Raw genomic sequence first — 20,935 nt, 5'->3', positions numbered from 1 at the left:
CCGTAACACCGGCACACATGAAACTTGGTGGGTATGTAGCCCCAGTAGACTTCTATGGAAAATTTTCGTTTCGTCCCCGGGGGTCACTCGCCCCCCCGCGCTGCCCCTGCCCGAAGCCCAAAAATTGCAGTTTTTCCTACATAACTACCTGAACCGTGGCACCGAGGATGACAACATTTTTATGGTATGTTGGTCTCAAGAGCTCTGATCAACTTAGCTTATAACCAGTCATTTGTGATTTGCACCACCGTGGTAAAAATTGAAAATGTAATGTAATATTGCTTTAATTGCCCCTATCTTCAGATGAGCTGCTATGAACTGCACCAAATTTCATGTGTATGATTAACCTGACACCCTCTGGGAGTATGCCAAGTTTTGTGGAATTTCATCCATGGGGGGCTATAATAAATGTATAAATGTGTGCATTTAGTGAATGGTCCCTCAACGTGGCTGTTCTACACTGAAGCCTAGGATGGCCCGTGCCCCATGTAGCTGTGTCACTGGCCACCCCCCTGGCTACCCTGTGCTTACCAAATAAAACAATTATGTATTTATTACGATTTTACATGAGCGTCAAAAGCAGAACTAATGCAACAACGTTCTACATGGGTAGAAAAACACTGCCGCCTGCTGCCACTGGTCTGTGGCGCTGGCGCTGCTCAGTGAATGATAGATCAGATCAGAGAGAAGAAGACAAACGAAGAAGATGGAGTTTCGATTTCTCAGTTCCGAATGGCGGCCATATTGGAATTTTCTTTACTGTCGCTAGTTTCACACTACTTGATTTCTCATGTTGCAGTAAGCTTTACGATTTCATCTCTTACGTGACTTGTTGTTCTTGCACGTAACTGTGTAACCCTCAAACATAACATAATCAAGCAAACTCATCCAAGCAGATGCGAATAGCCTACAATGTCAGTAGCCTACTCAAACCACCAGTAGCAGACGGACTAGGTAAGTAAAACATCTCTTCTCTATATCTCTACTATTTTCATTTTAAAAACTGTATTTAAAGCGTAATTCTAGCCAACACCTGTTTCCAAAATGTATTTATAGAGTCTGTACATGTGGTCCCTAGCTTGGTTTGCCCGAAAATTAAGTGGAAATATCCTTTAGAAGTGTTTACTTTAGGCGCTAGTTAGCATGTAACAGCATCTGAATTAATGAACTGGCATGGTGCATTTATACCTGACGATCTCTTTCAAGTAATTTAAATAAAAAACGGGCCTCATTGTTAGTATTTATAGAGTCTGTACATGTGGTCCCTAGCTTGGTTTGTCTGAAAATTAAGTGGAAATATCCTTTAGTAGTGTTTGTATTCTAGGCGCCAGTTAGCATGTAACAGCATGTGAATGAATGAACTGGGGCCGGTTTCCCGAAGCCTTCTTAACGCTACGTAGTTCGTAACCTCTATCTTAAGCTCTACCTGAAGTACCTCACGCATTTCCCGAAAGCTTCTTTGCTACGAATGTCTTTCGCACGTCGTTCGTTGGTAAGAGTGGTCTGGAGCACACTTAGATCTCTCTTAGCTGCACCTTAACAATGTTTCGACTCGCGACGCTAGTCGCCGCCACTGTACCCTACAGCAATTTTCGTTACGCATGCAACTCATATGATACAAAATCACTATTTTGGTTCGCCAATGATGTTATGTAAGTATGCTAATTTAGAAAATAGTTTCTGGAAATGTTTTCACACAAATATGAAACGTGCACGCATTTGAAAATAATTAAAAGCGTTTTATTTTTTGCTTCCCCCCACCGTCCTACAATGTTTAGACCTAATGTGCGGGCTTGCTTTCATGTTTAATGTTAACCAAAGGCTCACAATACTGAATGAGGATATTAGTCAATCAGCTGTGATTAAAAAAAGTCTACATAGCCTATTTCAACTCGAAAAGCACAAACCTCCCCCAAGCAAACACATGTAGCCTACGCCTCCTGCATCTAGACGGTGATACGAATCACTCACAAAATTAAATAGTTTCTTCCTTGGGTCATTTCAGATCTTCCCTGGAAATTTAATCAAAATCCATCTTTAACTTTTAGAGTTAGCCTATCTTGCAAACAAACAGACAAACAAACAAACTAGAAAAGGCACTCCGAGAGCGCAGACCTCTGCTTTCAAACATGAAGCGTTCGAATCTTTTTATCCATGCGGGAAACAAACTAACACACCAACAAACAAACCCAGATGAAAACATAACCTACTTGGCGGACGTAGATCATTTAATTTCTAGACTACTTTTTTATCATTGTGTGCTAATAAGTTCATCCAAGTTGAAGTTGCGTGAATGTTATGGGGGCGATAGGCTATTATAAGCAATGTTTTTTGGTGCAAAGAACGCTTTCATAACACTGTCAAGCCTCCGCGTGAAATAAAAAATCGATTTCTGAGCAATCGATGTCACCTAATTCAGCACCTTCATGGTGGACAGTGCCTTATACGTCGGACGTAAGGAGCTTTTCGTAAGAAGACTCCTAAGTGATAGTTCGGGAACCACGACTATAAAGGTAAACAACTTTGGTAAGTTATACCTTTGGAGTCTTCGTAGCTCGCTAAGAGTGAACGTTATTGGGAAACCGGCCCCTGGCCACTAGCATGGTGCATTTATACCTGACGATCTCTTTCAAGTTATTTGAATAAAAAACTGACATCATGGTTAGTATTTATAGAGTCTGTACATGTGGTCCCTAGCCTGGTTTGTCTGAGAATTAAGTAGACATATGCTTTAGAAGTGTTTACTCTAGGCGCTAGTTAGCATGTAACAGAATCTGAATGAATGAACTGGCCACTACTGTATGGTGCATTTATACCTGACGATCTCTTTCAAGTAATTTAAATAAAAAATGGATATCATGGTTAGTATTTGTAGAGTCTGTACATGTGGTCCCTTGCTTGGTTTGTCTGAAAATTAAGTGGAAATATCCTTTAGAAGTGTTTGTACTTTAGGCGCTAGTTAGCATGTGCCAGGTGTCATACCATTGCAGTAATCATCTCACTAGCTGCTACGTCTTTTCATATCCAATCTGTTCAACAGAGTTTGCCAGTCAGACCACTACACCTTTGCCAGCTCAACCACCCAGCAAGCTTCATCAACTCCAGCCATGCTGGTAAATACAGTGCCTATTGACAGCCTACACCCCTGTTCAAATGCCAGTAGCTTTGTTCATTGTTCAATCTTAAATGTGTTATTGTGATTGCATTACATTAGCCTACTCTTCACCTTTTGCTTATGTAGTAGAATTTAGAAAACATGTTGATGGTAGTGAAAAGGTAGTAAATTCAGCTCAATGTTTTTGTATGAACCCTGCCATTGCAGTAATCATCTCACTAAATACCAGTCAGACCTACACCTCTGTCAAATTCGCTCACAAGGCTGCCAGTAACACCCCAGCAAGGTAGAACTGCATTTTCATTAATCTGGCACCAATATCAAGGGAGAAACAAGCCATGAATGTCTGTCACAACTTCTTTGCATCTTTACTTTTTGTGTCATGCCAATTCCAATCTATTCCTTTTGATTCATAGATTTTTACAGACTTGTTCTGCAGCACTTCTGAACAATTGAGGAGGAGCTGGGGTAAAGCAGCAGGTGGCTGTGAACACATCTATGCTGCAGAAACTAGGTGGTGGTGGTGTGGCAGATCTTGGCCTCGTGGAGGACAACAACATGCCATTGAGTAATGTTGAGGACCTGGACGAGTTGGAGAGGCTGCTTGCATCCGATGCGGACCTGAAAAATCAACTGGTATGTCTGTTTTTTAAATGTTTTGCCATGTGATTATTGTAGGCATAAAAGTCCTAGCCTGGCTCTCGTAATGAATGTGGCTCTGCCTTGCTTTAATGTTGACTTACTCACTGATTCAAAAATACTATTCAAATCACGGAATGGGTGTTGAGAAGTGAGACCATGTGAGTAGCCATTGTTATCTGAAACCTCTGTCGCATTTCACATCTCTTTTCCCTTCCCCACTACATTTTTGGGGAACATGGCTCTCAATACAATGAGAGCCAATAACGTGGCTCTCATTGTATTGAGAGCCACGTTATTCAACTCTTTGAGTGTTGTTAAACTTGAATCTCATTCCCAAGTGGAGCGTTGTGTGCTTGATACATGACATGTTGTCCATTTTTGTCATCATATATACCCTCTGTCCCCCCCAGCACACGACGTCATTTCAACGTTGATATTTGGGCTAAATCCCGTCGGTCCGTCATGGCCCTGATTTCAACCAAAATTAGACGTAGAATAATGGTCTTGTTTTGGCCGGCCCATTTTGGTCTAAGGAAAGACGTCTTTAGCACGTCCTTTTTCAGACCACATATCAACTAATTAAATCCTGATGTAAATTATCAGTTATAGTCTACCTAGGACTACATTATCGTTCCTGTCGACCATCTTTCCCCCCCGGGGATTGCCCAAATCCGCCGCGAACTCTACGGGCGCCCGGCGCCGCCATCTTGGCTGCCGTTAACTGCGTGTGTGACTTTTGTTTGTTTACTCATGGCAACAGTTGATATGGACGGACAACTCTGTTTTTAGCCTTCTCCCCTCTGAAAAAAAAATCAGAGGAAAAATTCAGATGGAAAAAAATCAGTCATTGAAATAATGAGTAATTAAAATTCTGATAAAAAAAAAAAATCACATAAATGTTCACGTAAAGGAGACAGGAGTGAACTCTGCGCATGTACAAGAGGAACGGAGGCGGGAAGCCGTAGCCGAGCCCATTTCGAACTTTGTTTGAAACACACAGTCAGTTGAAGCCGTTGAAGAACAGCGTGAAGATGGAACCTGCTACTGAGGTAAGTGAGTTTATGCCTATGATTTAGGAAGTAGAAATGTAACATTTTGATCGAGAGTCAGTTTTGCCAAAACGAGACGAATGCTCTGAACACCATCAACAGTGCTATCAGAGATGATTATGCGGACAGCGGAGTAATCGAGGATCTGTATGTTACCATGCTAACTTAACCTGTCCTGGGCTAGTTTTACTTGAGTGGAGAAATTCTTCTGTGTTAATTCACTCTACCGCTGATAATGTAGTCGGACTTGAAACCCGTTTGTAATTGCTGTTAGGTCCCGTTATCTCTATGAAAGGAAAGTATTTTCTGTCTGATCTATTCGACACAATTTAGGGCCGTTTGTGGTAACGTAGGAAGTTAGGAACCTGATTGCAACACGCATGATTTCGTGGACCTGCTTAGAACGTTCACAAAGGTAGCGCGAAAATTTGAATTTTTTTCGCGGCTAGATCTACCCGTCCCGAAGAGTCCTTTGTAACCATGGATATCTCTCCACCGTCCTGCTAGATACACTAGACTAGAGTAGACAAGCAGCGCGCTGTTATCCACTTCATTTTTGTTGTAGCGTTTTGGTAGCAACAACTTGTACTTGTTGCCAACAGGACTATTTTAAATACCAGAATCGCTATTAGGCCCACTCTCCATGTATTGTTTATGGTTCATAGCAAGCAGTCATCATTACCAGACGTGGAGAACCTGTTGACCAGTTGTGCAGCATGTTAATAGTGTTATTGTTGTTGTTGTTATTATTATTATTATTATTATTATGAATAATAATGATAGTAATATCTATCTATTTATTGACTGTCATTTGGCACAGAGTAGTAACAGAGTGGTCATCATTGTCGAGGCTCAGATGCCCAGGTTGTGCAATATGTTGGTATTTTAAAGTGAAAGGTAGGGGAAACTAGTTGTGTGTTTATGTGATTGTATTGTAGCGCCGAAGCTATGTACCCCCTTGTTGGACTATCCCCTGTGGTCCCTTTGTGTCCCCTGGTTTCCTGGTCTGTGTGTGTGTCTCCCTCTTCCTCCTGTGTTATAGACTGTGTCAATAAGTTCTGATGGGTTTGTGTTTAATGATTATTTTTGGAAATTGGTTATGTAAGAAGTGACACTTCCAGCGTGTTTTTACTAGACGCTGCTTTTGAGGTCTGGGATTCCTGTCATTTTTCTGTGTAACTGTTGCTTTTTCTAAAGCCTTTGCTCATTTGTCTTCTCAGCACATCAACTCTTAAGTGTGTCCCTGGAAGATCTACCATCAACTTCCAGAACTGCAACTGCTAGTACTGTCAGATGGTGAATGCTACTCAGGGTAAAAAAAAAAAACTTTACGTAAAACCATTTTCATCTATTATTTCAAGTTCTGTCTCAAAATGTGTTTGAAGCCATTATTCTAAGCTAAAGTAACTGCTGGATGACTTTGAAGAATCTGAACAGTGTACGGTTCACTATGTACTGAATTTTATTATTTCTAAGTGTTGTAGCAAGCAAAGTTGTTTTATTCTAACTTTGCTTTTTTGTCTTTTTTTTTTGAAACAGCAAACACCATTGTTACACCACTTTGAAGGAGAGCCTGGTCATTTGGTCCCCTCAGCTTCTCCCTTTCTCAGTGATATGTTCATTGTGGCTGGGATAATTGTGGGGCACTCTTTCCTTCATGGAGGACCCTGCTTGTCTGGACTCTGTGATGTGGTTGTCCATACTGCTTCGTGGGAGCCCAGACACGGCTACAGTAAACCTGGAGGACTGTGCAGACCTGGACATTAGAGAAACAATCAGGCTTGTATGTTTACATAGAAAATACTAATGTTTGATGTTATGTTGTGTTTTTATTTTGTTTTGTTGTTGTTTGTGTGTTGCCCCCAAAAGACTGTGGGTCTTTGATTTTATAATGATTTTAGAAAAACTGTGGAGTCAACTGGTGGACCCACTATTATGATTCTATAAACTTTTAACACACTGTCTAACCATTATGTATCTCTTTCATGCTCTCCATCTTCAAGCTGGAGGTGGAATCAAACCTATCAGCTGAAGAAATGGGAAGGGTACAGAACGTGGCCTCTTCCTGGGACCTCCCTCCGCTAACCACAACCAACAGGGCCCTTAATGCTGTGAGTGAAATACATTTATATTTCCCTATGCTTTAGTGTGCTATACATTTTCCTTTCCCCCCCGCATTTGGTAATTTAGTCAATCAGCAGACGCTTCTATCCAAAACAACCTAAAACTACACTTTGGAGGTGTGTTTTTTTTATGTCGGTCTGGTTTGACTTGATGTAGCCGTTTTAAGACGACTGCAGACGTGATTATTTCTGAGATTCTGATGAGTTTTCAACCATGACGTATGCACAATAAATTCCAGTTTTGAAAACATATCAGAATCTCAGAAATAATCACGTCGTGACGCCTTCTAAATGCGGCCGCGCTGTCAGCTGTTCATTCACGACAGCGGAAGAGAAAAGTACCTGTTAGCATGCTAAATTCGACATCCAAACGTAACGAGGAGACTCGCGCGAGCTAAACTGCTATTAATTCTGCTTAACATGCTGCGCAAATGTGTTCAAAACGGCTGCTGTACGGTCCTAAAATGTACACCGTACTGCTGCATTCAAGTTAACTCTGCTAACGTCTCACAACGTAGCCTACATTAGGGAGACTAAACTAAGTTATGCATTCGAGCTGTATCTCCAAGCGTTAGAATAGTGTCAACGAAGAGACTCTTGTGTGGGGGCGGATCTGTGGGGGAAATCAATGTGAATGGAATTGTACATTGTAATTGATAACACCTGCGTGTTCAGGGCTGCCCGCGGTGAAGCCAGAGAGGGTTAGGAGACGCTAGCTAAGGCCGGGGATGTAGGAGTGAGGACTGATTGTCGCTTCCCAGTCAGGGGGTTTTCCTCGTAAGCTGCTGTGGAGGCAGCGTTGGATCGGGTACTTCACCGGCCAGCGGGCCGGTCAGCGGGCCGGTCAGCGGTTGAGACCACACAAGAGTCTCTTCGTTACACTATTCTAACGCTTAGAGATACGGCTCGAATGCATAACTTAGTTTAGTCTCCCTAATGTGGGCTACGTTGTGAGACGTTAGCAAAAGTTCACTTGAATGCCGCCGTTTTGAACACATTTGCGCCGCATGTTAAGCAGAATTAATAGCAGTTTAGCTCGCCGTATGTGGCAACAACAATCCTTCAACAATCGTTAATGTTTTGTTAAATGCACATGCAGAGGCAGTGGTTTCATTCGGGCAAAGAAAAAGCTGCGTGCGCGCAGCTCAATGAAAGTGATTCAATTGATAACATGATTTAAAAATAATTTCAATCGTACAACATAGAACATTATTTCGTGGCGGCCCGCCACAGATTACTCAATGTATGGGAAACACTGTTAATGAAAATGTTTCCTGTCATTTCAGCTGCGGTGAAAAATGGAGCAACAAGGCTGACCGTGACATCGGGAGAGCTGAGGCAGATCATCTTAAACATGATGAACCTGGACGGTCCGGTGGCGGAGACTTCAAGAATTAAATAAAATTACAATGAAATGGATAACGTTTGTTTGACTGTTTGTTTACGCCTAGCTTGCTATTGTAATGTAGGCCTATTAGATTATGTATTTATCATCTAGATGGTTAAGTTGGTAAATGAAAATGCTTAATGCACATTTTAAAAGCCTATAATAGGATAATATAGGCTTATTTTAACAGCAATAGTATGGGTAATGGTAAAGTTAGTAAGTGCTTAATGCACATTATTTAAAAGCCTATAATAGGATAATATAGGCTTATAAATTAATATATAACAGCAAAATTCTGGTTGAAAGTAGGTCCATGGCAGCACCTAAACAAGACGTGGTTTCAACCAAATTTAAACGTTGAAAAGGCGTCTTTCCATAGACGTCTTTTCAACAACCATGAAAAGACGTCATCTAACCTTTCACTTTTAAACCAAACTGGGCCGTTGTTTCGACGACTTGACAAGACGTCTTTTCAACGACTTTTCAACGTGATTTTGCTGGGGGGGGTATTTGATGGTTGTGCATGAAATAGCAAAACAGCTTAAGCTGAAAACAGCTAAGATGTTTGACTGGAAGTTATGCCATTGTAATTTTGGTCTTTGCATTTCAGGTGAACATACTTGCTATTTTGGGAGGGAAAACCACCAAAGATGCTGTTAAGAGGATGCTGCGCCGGGCTTTGAGGAGGTCCCTGGCGCTCCAAATTAATTAGACTGGTGCAGCAGGAAAGGTGGCTTTTAAGTCCTTACATCTGAAGAGTGTGTTGCATATGTATATCATTATTAAACATAATTTTAATAAATTGTTTAAGCATGTAAAATAAATAAACAAAAGCATGTAAAATAAATAAATAAACAAAATGTATTGAACCTAATACTATGTGTGGTGAGTCTGTGTGATAGTTGCTGAGGATAAATGTTTTTATATTGGATTATTAAATTACAGAATACATTTACATCAGCAGGCACTGTCTTCACCTTAGTAGATTTGGTAACTTTGGTAAGCCCTGTAAATAATTGTAAATTGTTCTGATTGAGGGCAAATGGAAAGTGTTATAATGTATTATTGCTATTTTAGTACATCATTTTCATTATTATGGCCATAAATAAGGCCAATTAGAAGCTGGTGGGTAGTAAGCGGCAAAAGGGTGGCCCTTTATCTGGAGCCGCTTCTGAGCTGCCGGTAGACCGCCAGAGAACCGATGAGCAAAACTCCAGCGGGCCACTGGTGGGTACCGCCGTTGGACCGCCAACTCTGCTGCTGGTTTGTAACAGTAACTTTAGCATTGCCCATGGTGGATTAAATGATTGCAAAATATTTATTGAGGTGAGTTTAACAAGTGTAATTTCATTGGCATATTATTCAGGCCTATAGTAGATGGGTAAATGGCTACAGTAGAAGGATACACGAAAAGCCCAAACTACCAAAATCTTCATATTTTATTACCACAGTTTCTATCTATAGGCCTCTCTTATTTGGTATACTGACTAGACATTATTGAACAAACAGGGGCTATTCATCTGTCTTTCAGTATCTCAGTAGGTTAAAGTATTTTTTAGATACCTCCCTGAAATTACTTTTTGCAGGTTGTGATGTCTTCCATATATTGTTGACGTTACTGTTAAAATGGCGTAACTGTTAAATTCCAATAGTGAGTAGGCTATTGGCAAAACCGATTGCCATTTTTATGTTGAGCCGGCAGGGGGCTTAGTTTAAAAAGTAACTAAGTTCGCACACACACATCAACAGATTCACACACACACACACACACACACACACACACACACACACACACACACATCTTTATACAAGCAAACTCACACATGCACACACTCATATACACATGAGCTGCAAGAGTAGGAGATATATACATACAGTATATTGCACAAATCGGAGATACAGGAAAGTTGACAAGCGTAATACGTTGGAGAGAATGTGCAGAACTGAGCGGCGGTCATATTGTGTACCGCTATGCGGTGCATCTAGTTTATTTAATAATCCAAAGGGACGATCAGTCCTTCCAGACACACCCCATGCTGACACGTCCAGTTTATGCCCCCGAGGAGCAGCAAAGTGTGCTTGATCAGGTGCTGTATTTGTATCTAAGGTGTTAACACAAGTTACAAAAGTACTCAAGCCCAGATGTACTAACACAGCGCTAACAGCGAGTTTTTGTAAACGCAGAATGCGAACGCTGTGCTTGGCTATATTGTGTGGAATTTACTAAGCTGTCACTTCATTACGTTAACTGCGGTCATCCCCGCTCGTTCCCGCCCCCTCTACAACGCTAGTTGCGTGTGCAGAGCTGCTGATCCACAAGCGCAGTTGAATATTGCAATATTAAAAATAATCAAAGTTTAGCGATCATACTTGAGATGTCAATGAGCAGCGCCAGACAGAGTAGGCCTAGAAGTTCTACTAATCCACTTAAAAAAATACTTGTGAACTATTTACTGCAGGTAGACTATAAGGATATGACTTACAGTAGCCTAATGCCTGTCTAACAGATTTGGAAGTGTAGGCTATGTCGTGAAAGAGAAAATACGATTTTACAGAGGCAAACAAAAGTTAAAGGGACACTTCACCGATTAGCATTAAAGGTGCACTATGAGATCCTGCTTGATCTTAGCGAGATTTCATTTGTATCTCAAATCGTATGTTTCTCCCCTTGATCAGCTTGCTGTCTGTCCACTGAATACGATGTGAAAAAACCCGATATCAAAAGACAACACAGGGGCTGTGATCCTCAAAACAAACGTTAACAACAATAGGAGCACAGGATGTGCACCAAAACAATAACAAACCAAAGATTCTAGAACAGAGCCAGATTGATCAGTTATTACGTCAAAAGAATGAAGCTCTGAGTTCGACGTCAGGCGCGCCACTGTGGTAAGCACAGCGCAACATTTCAGACACAGTTCAATCATAACACCTAAACAGCTGTTTTTGCCGTTGTCAGCTGTTTCTTTTTTGTTTACACGGTAATGAACTGCAAGATCTGGCCGTGTGAAAGGCACGATTTATTATTTTTCAACTTTCCACTGAATAAGGAGGTAATAGCCTAGGCCAGTGGTCGGCAATAGGCGGCCCGCGGGCCAGATGCGGCCCGCAAGCAAAAACATCTGGCCCGTGAGATCTTTTGAACCAGAGAATGAAAAAAGAAAAAACGTTTTAAAAATCGGACTGCCAGTCTCAAACATGCTCTTTATTTTGAAACGTAACTTTCCAGAACAGAAGAATTTCAATCAATCTAAATGCTTAGATATTTGTTTCATCTGAATAGGAGCGAAGAAGCACGCAGCGAGGTGCAGCGTTAACGCACAACATGCAAAAACAAATGAAGTCAGTGGACAGCGCTGGTTCTCAAATTCCAAGCTAGTCCCTAAAACACATGTTGTCATTCAAACAACGGACATAGGCTTATGGTGATAATTAAAACACGACTTCTTTTAAACAGGCCTGACATCAAACAGGCAATTTACGCACATACTGTGAAAAGTAAAACACGAGTTTCAAACATAGCGTGCGTGTTATTTAGGAACGCAACCTTTAAATTAGCATGCTTAGTTTCGTGGTGCCGTCTTGTACTCTTTGCATGCAGAGACACCCTCGTTAGTTGTTACAGATCAGGCATGTGGGCTTTGCATTAATACAATTAGGGAGGATGAATAGTTCTCTGTCCATTCATCATTAAAGATCCTGTTTTCGCTGTTAACTTTTCTCTTCAGATTTTTTCATAGTGCCATTTTTTTGACAGCTAACAGCAACGCGTGGAAATGTTTTTCTGGTGGTTTTTATTTTTATTTTTTAAAGACACAGGCATATACAGTAATAGCGCCCCCAATGACCAGTCGACAAATTTAACTTACATCAGCCTGCTTGAATGTCTCTGCTCTGTCATTTCAAGAGCGCCTATCATTTTTACCTCCTCCGATATTAATTAATTAAATTAGCCATTGTTTTGGTTGTGAACTTGTGGCCCGCTATGTAATGGCTTGGAAAATATCTGGCCCGAGGCCAAACTTAATTGCCGACCCCTGGCCTAGGCCTTTACTTAGTCAGATAATGTAGGCCTATAAATGCGCTGGTGAATAGATCACATCAATTCCCATTGGGAGATTCTGTTAAGCTAGCTAGCAGGCAAACTAACTTAGCTACGTTATATTATCATCTTTTTTCTTATTTTCTATCCGTAGGCTAAGTTAACCTTTGTTTACGGCCACTGGCGCATTACCAATCACTATAATGTAGGCTTAGTCAAGTAATGGTACGACAACCACTATAAGCCTACTTTTCAAACGGGAGTCCAGAACAGGACCGAACAGGTGTTGTGAGTAATGAAGAAGCAGTGATCATAATCATAATCGTAAAACACGCCGCATATGCTGCCTCCAGTGAAAGCTTGTTGTGCAGTCTGTGAAGGCACAAAAAAACACAAGCTTGATGCCTGTATAGCGGTCGTTTGCAAGAAACCTATGCCATAGCTTAATTTAAGAACGATCCGATTGCATCATATTGTAGCCTACCTATCTTTCGTTGTCGCCTGACTTGAGAGAATAGGTTCATTGTAGCCCATATTCTCTTATTTCTCTCAACTGCAATATTGACAGACAGCCTATACTAACCACGACAGCCTAGCGTATCCTTATAGTTAACTTGGTCTTACGGTATCCGTCTTTTTCATAACTGGCTGCTGTGCTGTGTCGTTCATAGACAGTAGGCTAAAGATGTCGCTCATCGCTCCCTTTCATTATCTCTAGGCCTAGGCTACTGTGCGCAAAGTGTCGAGGCCACATACAGTCGATTCGGGACATAAAATAGTTTGACGAAGTTTAAGGCATGTTTAGTAGGATATGGCAGCGCCATAGACTATCAGACTGTTTATTTAAGGATTTCCGATGTTGTGGAAGGAAATTCGTTGGGATCCTCCTCGTCATATTTTAACAAATAAAGCTAATTTCCCTCACTAGACCTAGGCCACTGGTATAGGCTATTTATGGGGGATTAAGAGGGGGGGAAATCGTTTAACAGAGACCTCACACCCCCCAAAAAATGTCTGCCCGTGACATGAATGAATGCATCATTTCCAGGTGCCACTGTAATCGCTAACTGTAAATGGATTAATCCAACACAACTCCTCGTCCAATTTTCAGTTTGCATGGAAATCATTGGTATGTTTGCCTAGGGCTGCCTGTGGCCTGGCTTTTCCACTCGTTTTATACCAGCTAGCAGTGTTTTTAAAAGCTTGACTACTTAGACTTAATGGAACAAGTTCATGGAAAACGAAATGTTTGCGCAGAACGTGTTTCGATAATCTATCCTACAGCCGAAGGTTACGTGAGTAAGTGTATCTCGTTGTTATCCAAATGAACGGTACGGTAAAGTTAGCAAGTTACAGAGGCTGGCTAAAACTCAGCTGACAGTCAGTCCGACAGAAGGGGGAAGCATAGAACGCTGATGTCGGATTTGCAACAATGTATTCCGACTCCACAAGGAACATTCTAAAATCCTGCGCACCTTGCGTTTGTTTTGTTTTAGTGTTTATGGAACGTCAACAGAAGTGACGTCAAAAAGGATCTCATAGTGCATCTTTAAGCTTTGTATCTTTAGAAAACCAGTCATGTTTTTGAATGGTCGTGCATCATTCCCTCAGTTTGCCTTGAGATGGGAGAAATACGGATTTCAGTGAAACCCATGAATAGGACTTCCTGCTTTCAATGATGTTTAAATGATGAGTTTTACATCATTGAAAGCAGGAAGTCCAACATTGAAATCCATATTTCTCCCATCTCAAGGCAAACTGGGGGAATGATGCACGCCCATTCAAAAACATGATTGGTTTTCTAAAGATACAAAGCTTAATGCTAATCGGTGAAGTGTCCCTTTAAGGTTGCTTTTGACATAGTATAATGAAGAAAACTGGTGCTCTGAATATTGATTCAGCTGACTCGAAACGTTTTTCCGCAATCAATCGTTTAATCAATCGCTATTAGCACCTCTCCTCCCCTGTACTTGCGCGTTACACCCATTTTCAGCTGATCCGCCCAGGAATTAATATGCATGACACGGAAAAGCGCAAATAGCCATTCTCAGCTCCCACGGTAGGCAGTCTGCGCTTTTCTCTCATTGCGGCCTTTTTGTACATATCCTCCCCATGTTTATACGCGCACGTTACGCCTGAAATGGGCGCAAAACGTTAGTACATCTGGCCCTCAGGATCTATCGATCACCTTGACCTGTTCACAGAAACAAAGGATGAACTGTAATGGAATGAGACTTTTTGTATCTCATACGTCATACAGTGAGGACACAACAGAAATGAAAACTAAGCAAAGTAAGAAAGGAGAGTGTATGATATGCTCCACCTACTGTAGCATCAACCATGCTTGTGAGAATGCAGATGCAGGCATAACAGCGTTTGCACTCAGACTCTTTCCAACAGAATGAAACACTGGTAACATTTCGCATTATTCACATTATCACTGACATACAGTATGCTTGTGTGAACACTTGTGGATAGACTGTTCGACACGCTTAGCACCAGACAGATATCAGAGAAACACTCAGAAATACAGTATTGTAAGGGAACAATACACAGAAAACAAGTGTAACTGTTGCAGACAATAAAGTTTTCTGTTGGGGTCATAGCACGGTCAGATCACCTGACAGTCTGAAAGATTTGTTAAGAAAAACTGCCAATCAGACACGAGCATGAGGTACTATACCATATAGATAAGGATGCATATGAAGAAAGGGGTTTTCCCCAGAGTATGAGCGTTTGGACCCCTTTTGGTTCTGAGTCTGTTCATTGATCATTGGATTATTTTCTTCTGCTTTTCATATAGTAATTCACTTTTATTTCTTATTTTTCATGTTTCACTTTTGATCTTGAAAAATAAACTACTTCCAGTAAGGGTTAAAGGGCTTTTTTCTTGGCTGGTCGCTAAAAGAGGACGTTTGCCCCCTCGGCTTGGCTAAGATAACAAATCTCTCCTTTGGCTGCAAAATCAAAGCACTGGAGTATTGTTGTGATTCACAGGTCTTTGGGGGCATCTACAAATACTGCAGGTTTGGGGGGACGGGTAAGTTGTCATGTTTTTCCCTGCTTCTGTCTGACAGAAGAGGGAGCTCACTGCATTGAGAAAATCACTTGGCATAATTGTGACATGTTGGCTGAGGTGTTTTAGCCGTAAGAAATAAATGTTTTACTAAATTCCAGTTGGTAAATTAGGTGCATAATACAGTATGTGAATATTTCTAGGCTAATCGGTAAGAGTTTTGACGTTTTGATTATTCTGAAAACTTTTGGTGAATAATAACGCGGAAACATTCCCTATGGTCTGTGTACAGACTACTCAATAATTGTGAAAGACAAAAAAAGAAAACATGTTGTCTGAACAGGCCATTATTGATTTCACAGAATGAAGTTAAAGCTTAATTTCGAACACTGAGTCTCATGCATGCTTGTTGGGAAATGATCATACAAATTATTCTAATGATTTACGATGACATTATATTGTGCATAAATAATTATAAATGACTATGATCTTCACAGAAAGTGTTACCTAAACACTTTTACTAACAGTAGATATATACCAATTCTTCTTATTAGTTCACGTATACAAAGTAGAACACTTCTGTACATAAACACAACTGATGCAGTGTTCTCTGTGCCTCTTTCCTGTTTTTGTTTCGTCTGTTTCATATAAACTGAATTACTATTATGTCTATCAGCTATTACGTTTATGACATCGTATATGGCTCATAACTGACCTCAGTATCTCCAGCTTGCACTGTGGATCTCCAAGTGCTTCAAAAAGCGGGTCCACTCCTTTATCCTGAAGGTCATTGTCACTCATGTCCAGTTCTCTCAGATGGGAAGGTGTCCTTTGTAGCACTGATGCTAACAGTTTACCGCTTGCTTTAGTGAGTTGACACTGATTCAGCCTGTTAAAAAACATATGTAAAGACAGCTAATGCAGGTGTCCCTTTTAGGGTACTGTAGATGCCATTACTTTACAGCTTTCTTTAGGGAGAGGACACTGATTCGGCCTGTTTAAAAGTTAAGGTTGGTTCTGCTTGTCCACCTACTGCATGTCACTGGTATACTATTACAATTGGAATACTTTCATTGATATTCATACACCCTGAACAACACCCAGTGCTGAGAAATGAACATCTTAGCCAGTTGGTTAAGGTCCTACATCATTAATGTTAACACAGGTTTACACACCAAACTCTCCTTGAGACCATCACTACAGGGAGCATTCTGTGGAGCCCTTCCTCTGATCTCAGGAACTTCTTCAGATCAAACTCCTCCATGTCTGTAGCCGACATGAGCAGCAGATAAGCCAGAGCTGAACACTGGGCTGGAGTCAGGTTCTTATTCTCATCTGCTGAGTTTATGTACCTGGGTATCATTTAAGACAACAAGTCAATTATACATAGGTAAACAATATTCAGGACATTATTCAGAAATGTGCTAGGTAGGCCTACACACATGAAATATATTCTGAATCTGAGAGATGAAGTTGATACTTGATACCATAAGTATTCATAGTCTATGGATTGTTTGGATATGAATTAGATTCTCAGAAAATATTGCTGTAGGCCTACATTGTACAAGGGACCGGACCATCTATAATGGTATGTTATTGAGACTTTACCCCAATATAATTGACTATTTATTCACACTTCCACGGACAAAGGAATAGGACTGCAGGTAATTAGAATATTTAATTTTAGAATTTTGTGAATCAACACTAAATCATTAAAATGAAGATTGAATAGTAGCCTACTGATTTTTCGCCTTTTAAAACCCCTCCCTATGGGTCTTCCATATTCATCAAAATAATAAACATTTTACTCAACTGAACACTTACAGGTCTATGCATTAATCCAGACTTAATATATTAATCCTGGTAGCCTGAAGCATTTAATTAGCAGAGCATACAAATCTTTTTTAAAATACAAATTGTTATTTGAACTTTCTCATTTTTAGAAAGTTCACACCACTCTCGCGTCTGGTGTAGCCAGTTCTATTGATTAGTGTGGAAGGTAACTATTGTAGCACTCACAAATTTCCTTCAACATCATGATATCCTACTTATGCTCTTTGCCAAAACCTTCAAATAGAAAATGGATTGTGGTCATTACCCATTGATCTCCTCAACCAATGAGTTGTCCCCAAGCTCATTCAAACAGTGGAAGAGGTTGATGGTCCGTTCTGGTGGGTAGTCTCTCTTGATCACTTCTTTTATGTATTGAACTGTGTTCTCGATGCTTGTTTCTCTGATTGCTAACTGTGGCAACAGCTTATTCAGGGGGAACCTGATTTGAGGCTCTAACATTGGAGCCAGGCCAAGGAGGAAGCGGACAAAAAGATCCAAATGTCCATTCTGGCTCTGCAGGGCCTTGTCCACAGCAATCTGGTAAAGGTCAAACCTTGAGGGTGAATACAGCCAGTGGTCCGTCTTCCTCCATGTGTCAGGGATGCGGTTTCTCAAATAACAAGTTGCATTTTTGTGCAGAACATAAAGAGCTGCCAAGAACTCTTGTACACTTAGGTGCACAAAGCTGAATATTTTCTGTTCAGCTACAGCATACTCCTCTTTGAAAATCTCTGTACAAACTCCAGCCTGCACTGCTCCAGACTTGACATCAATACCACAGTCTTGGAAGTCTTTCTCATAGAATATCAGAGTGCCTTTTTCCAGATGGTTGAATGCCAGTTTCCCAAGTTTAATGAGAAACTGTCCTTTTTTCTTTTCACTCATCATCTTGTTCTTGTCCAAGTGTTTGTCATTCATTCGTTTCATATGAGACACACAATACTGTGTGTATGTTTCTGTCAAAGTTTTGCCTTTTTTTTCTTTGCTCTGATCTGCCAGTATTTCATCTACCACACTGGCTATAATCCGGCAGAATACTGGTATGTGACACATGATGTGGAGGCTTTTATTCTTCTTGATATGAAGAATGAGTTCATCAGCTTTCTCAGGATTGTCTATGTTCTTGTGAAAGAACTGATCTTTCTGGTCATCATTGAATCCCCGCACCTCTGTCACCGTGTTGAAGCACTCATCTGGGATCAGACTGGCCGCTGCTGGTCTGGTTGTAACCCAGATGTGTGCAGAGTTCAGTACCTTGCCTTTAATGAGACTTGCCATGAGGATGTCCACAGAAGACTTCTTATCGAGTTCACTAATGCACTCTTCAAATTTAAGCGTGAGCCTGCTTTCGTCCAGACCATCAAGGACAAAAATAATGTTGCATTCAGTGAATTGCAGGATATCTCTCAAATCTGTCAGTTCAGTGTAGAATTCAAGGAGGAGTTCAAGAAATGTGTAGTTTTTTCTTAAGAAGTTCAGCTCTCGAAACAGAAGAACAAAAACAAAGTCAACGTCTGTATTTGTTTTTCCTTCAGTCCAATCCATAACAAACTTCTGCATTGCAACTGTTTTCCCCACACCAGCAATTCCCAAAGTCAAAAGATTTGTTGTCTTCCTGTCGGTGAACATGTTTTCCCACTGAACATGCTTGTCTAAGCTTGAACTTCTCCCAATTTCTCTCATGTTAACTGTCGACACTTCGTGTGTTGTGTTGACCCCACCTGTGCAGCCCTCAACAATGTAAAGATCGGTATAAATATCGTCAAGATTTTTCTTTTGAAGTTTATTGTCTTGATGTACAGCAGAAAACTTGGTTCTCAACTGTTTTTTGAGCTTCTTTTTCAGTTTTGACTTTGCTGCACCCAAACCTAAGGACAAAAAAACATATATCATATTATGTGGTGAAAGGGAACTATCTGGTCGCAAATGCAGCGGTAATCGGGAGGATCAGGATAATTCTCAGTAACATTTTGAGGCTGGGCTGATTACTGTGATTCTAAAAAGTGCATAATATTGATGTTGGCATGAGTTCTATTCTGTGCTGTCCAGCAGCATGGACTACGTGATCACAGATCTTCACTTTTACTTCTCGTAGCCCCTCCCCACATCCCTTGAAATAACTATGAGGTATCTACTGTATGAGCTTCCTGATAGACTCAATGCATGTTATGCCCGGTTTGAGGACAGTCACCAGCAGTCTTCCTTTCTCCTCCCACCTCCCCGACTCCTCCCTTTGTCATCCAGGAGGCAGAGGTGTGCAAACTTTTTTAAAGAGTCACTTCACCCCATAACTCCACCCACTTCACATTTCTGAAAACGGCTTTCAAAATGGGCGAGACGTTCTGAAATTTGGAGAGAGAGTGCAGCACTGCTGCAACCAATCAACCATGGTGATTTCGTGTCAATTTTGGAATGAGTGCTGCAGACATGGCTTATCAGGGCAGCAGGTGTTGGGGCGTTTCAGTCCTAATTTGTAACGACCCGGTGACGTAGTGTCGGACTAGAAGTGCAGGACAACGTCAGCATTCCAATAGTATTTTGGACCAACATGCCATGGCATGTTTTCAAACGGTAGTATGCGCGAGAGAGCAATATTTCCAATACAAAATCAGACGAAATGTTACTTTTGTCGAGAAACACGATTTTTGTCAATATTAACCCTGGTAGTAGTACAGTTCACCACTTATGAGTATTTTCAATCAATCAACAACTCAAAAAATCTATTTTAGGGTGCAGTGACCCTTTAAAAACAGAAGGCCTGTGGGGTATACTACGAATCTCGATTAGTGGGTTAGCGAGGTATGTTGCGCTCAAAGCCAGGGTATGCTGTCATACGAAAGTGGATTTGTTTTAGCGTCGCTGTATCACCATGGTATCTTATGCTCGCAACCAAACCTGGGGTGCGTTTCTAGAGAGCGTCGTTTGCTAACTTGCGTCGCAATCTTGGGAGTTCGCTCCGTCGTTCTTGAATTTGGTGTTTCTAGAAAAGGTAGTTCAAACTCTCAATCGCAAACAAGGACGCAAAGTTTGGTCGTTTGAACTACTGCCCCTGGGCAGTCGCACCTGTGTCGTACCTTGGGAGTTCCAGTTGGTGATGTCGTCAGTGCAAGATCGCCTGACCAAAAATCACAAGCGCCCAACCAAAAATCACTAAGTTGTTGTTTTCTCGTGACTCAATGATTGCGCTATACTGTAGAATAATATAAATTAAAATACCGTTGGACTCATTCTTGCTACGTGTGTTACCTTGCGTTCATTTGCGTGTTGGTTTGCGTTTTGGTAGGCTACTGTTATAATATTGACAAACCCTCGGGTCAAGCACACCGTTCATTAGGATAGTGGTTAAGGCAGGTGGCTTATCATCACAACATCGTAGGTTCTTTTCCCGTATGCATCACACATGCTTTTGTGTCTGACTAGTGAAACGTGGAAATAACCCTAATAAGTAATGTCGCGGAACTATTAAACTGATGTCGTGTTCCTGGCCACTCGATGTAAAGCAATTAAATATATTTAGGGTCTAACCTATTGTTGTGTGTGGTATGCCTGCTCTTACTCAAAAGTGACATGGAGAGGTAAGATGCGAACTTGGGCCGCGCGCGCAATGTACTGACATGCAACAGCTGAACCACCAGACACCGATTTAGTTCTGTGATAATTTGTAATTAGTCTAGGCCATATATATTTTGTACAGATATTTTTTAGATATTTCACACAAATAAGTACAT

The 20,935-nt window shown here is 41.0% G+C and overlaps 2 protein-coding genes and 1 long non-coding RNA gene across 3 annotated transcripts in view; 1 reads left to right on the top strand and 2 right to left on the bottom strand.

The window, feature by feature from the left end:
- Positions 1–20,935, bottom strand: part of LOC134086228 (NACHT, LRR and PYD domains-containing protein 12-like) — a gene marked incomplete in the record, with an annotated part of 983,201 nt that overhangs the window by 122,345 nt on the left and 839,921 nt on the right.
- Positions 1–20,935, bottom strand: part of LOC134086212 (NACHT, LRR and PYD domains-containing protein 12-like) — a 77,509-nt gene that overhangs the window by 50,344 nt on the left and 6,230 nt on the right. Inside the window, exons 5-7 of the mRNA XM_062540010.1 lie at positions 17,473–19,075; positions 16,550–16,726; positions 16,090–16,263 (exon numbers count right to left, since the gene is read on the bottom strand). Coding sequence (XP_062395994.1) covers positions 16,090–16,263; positions 16,550–16,726; positions 17,473–19,075 — 1,954 coding nt within the window. The remainder of the gene's footprint in view (positions 1–16,089; positions 16,264–16,549; positions 16,727–17,472; positions 19,076–20,935) is intronic.
- LOC134086808 (uncharacterized) lies at positions 4,166–8,332 on the top strand. The gene is made up of 5 exons (XR_009939767.1): positions 4,166–4,806; positions 6,027–6,118; positions 6,346–6,589; positions 6,810–6,917; positions 8,216–8,332. It is a non-coding gene; the product is annotated as an uncharacterized LOC134086808 (long non-coding RNA).

This window comes from Sardina pilchardus, chromosome 1, assembly GCF_963854185.1.
Source record: "Sardina pilchardus chromosome 1, fSarPil1.1, whole genome shotgun sequence".
NCBI classification, from domain to species: Eukaryota; Metazoa; Chordata; class Actinopteri; order Clupeiformes; family Clupeidae; genus Sardina; species Sardina pilchardus.
This window is presented reverse-complemented; position numbering and strand designations above follow the sequence as displayed.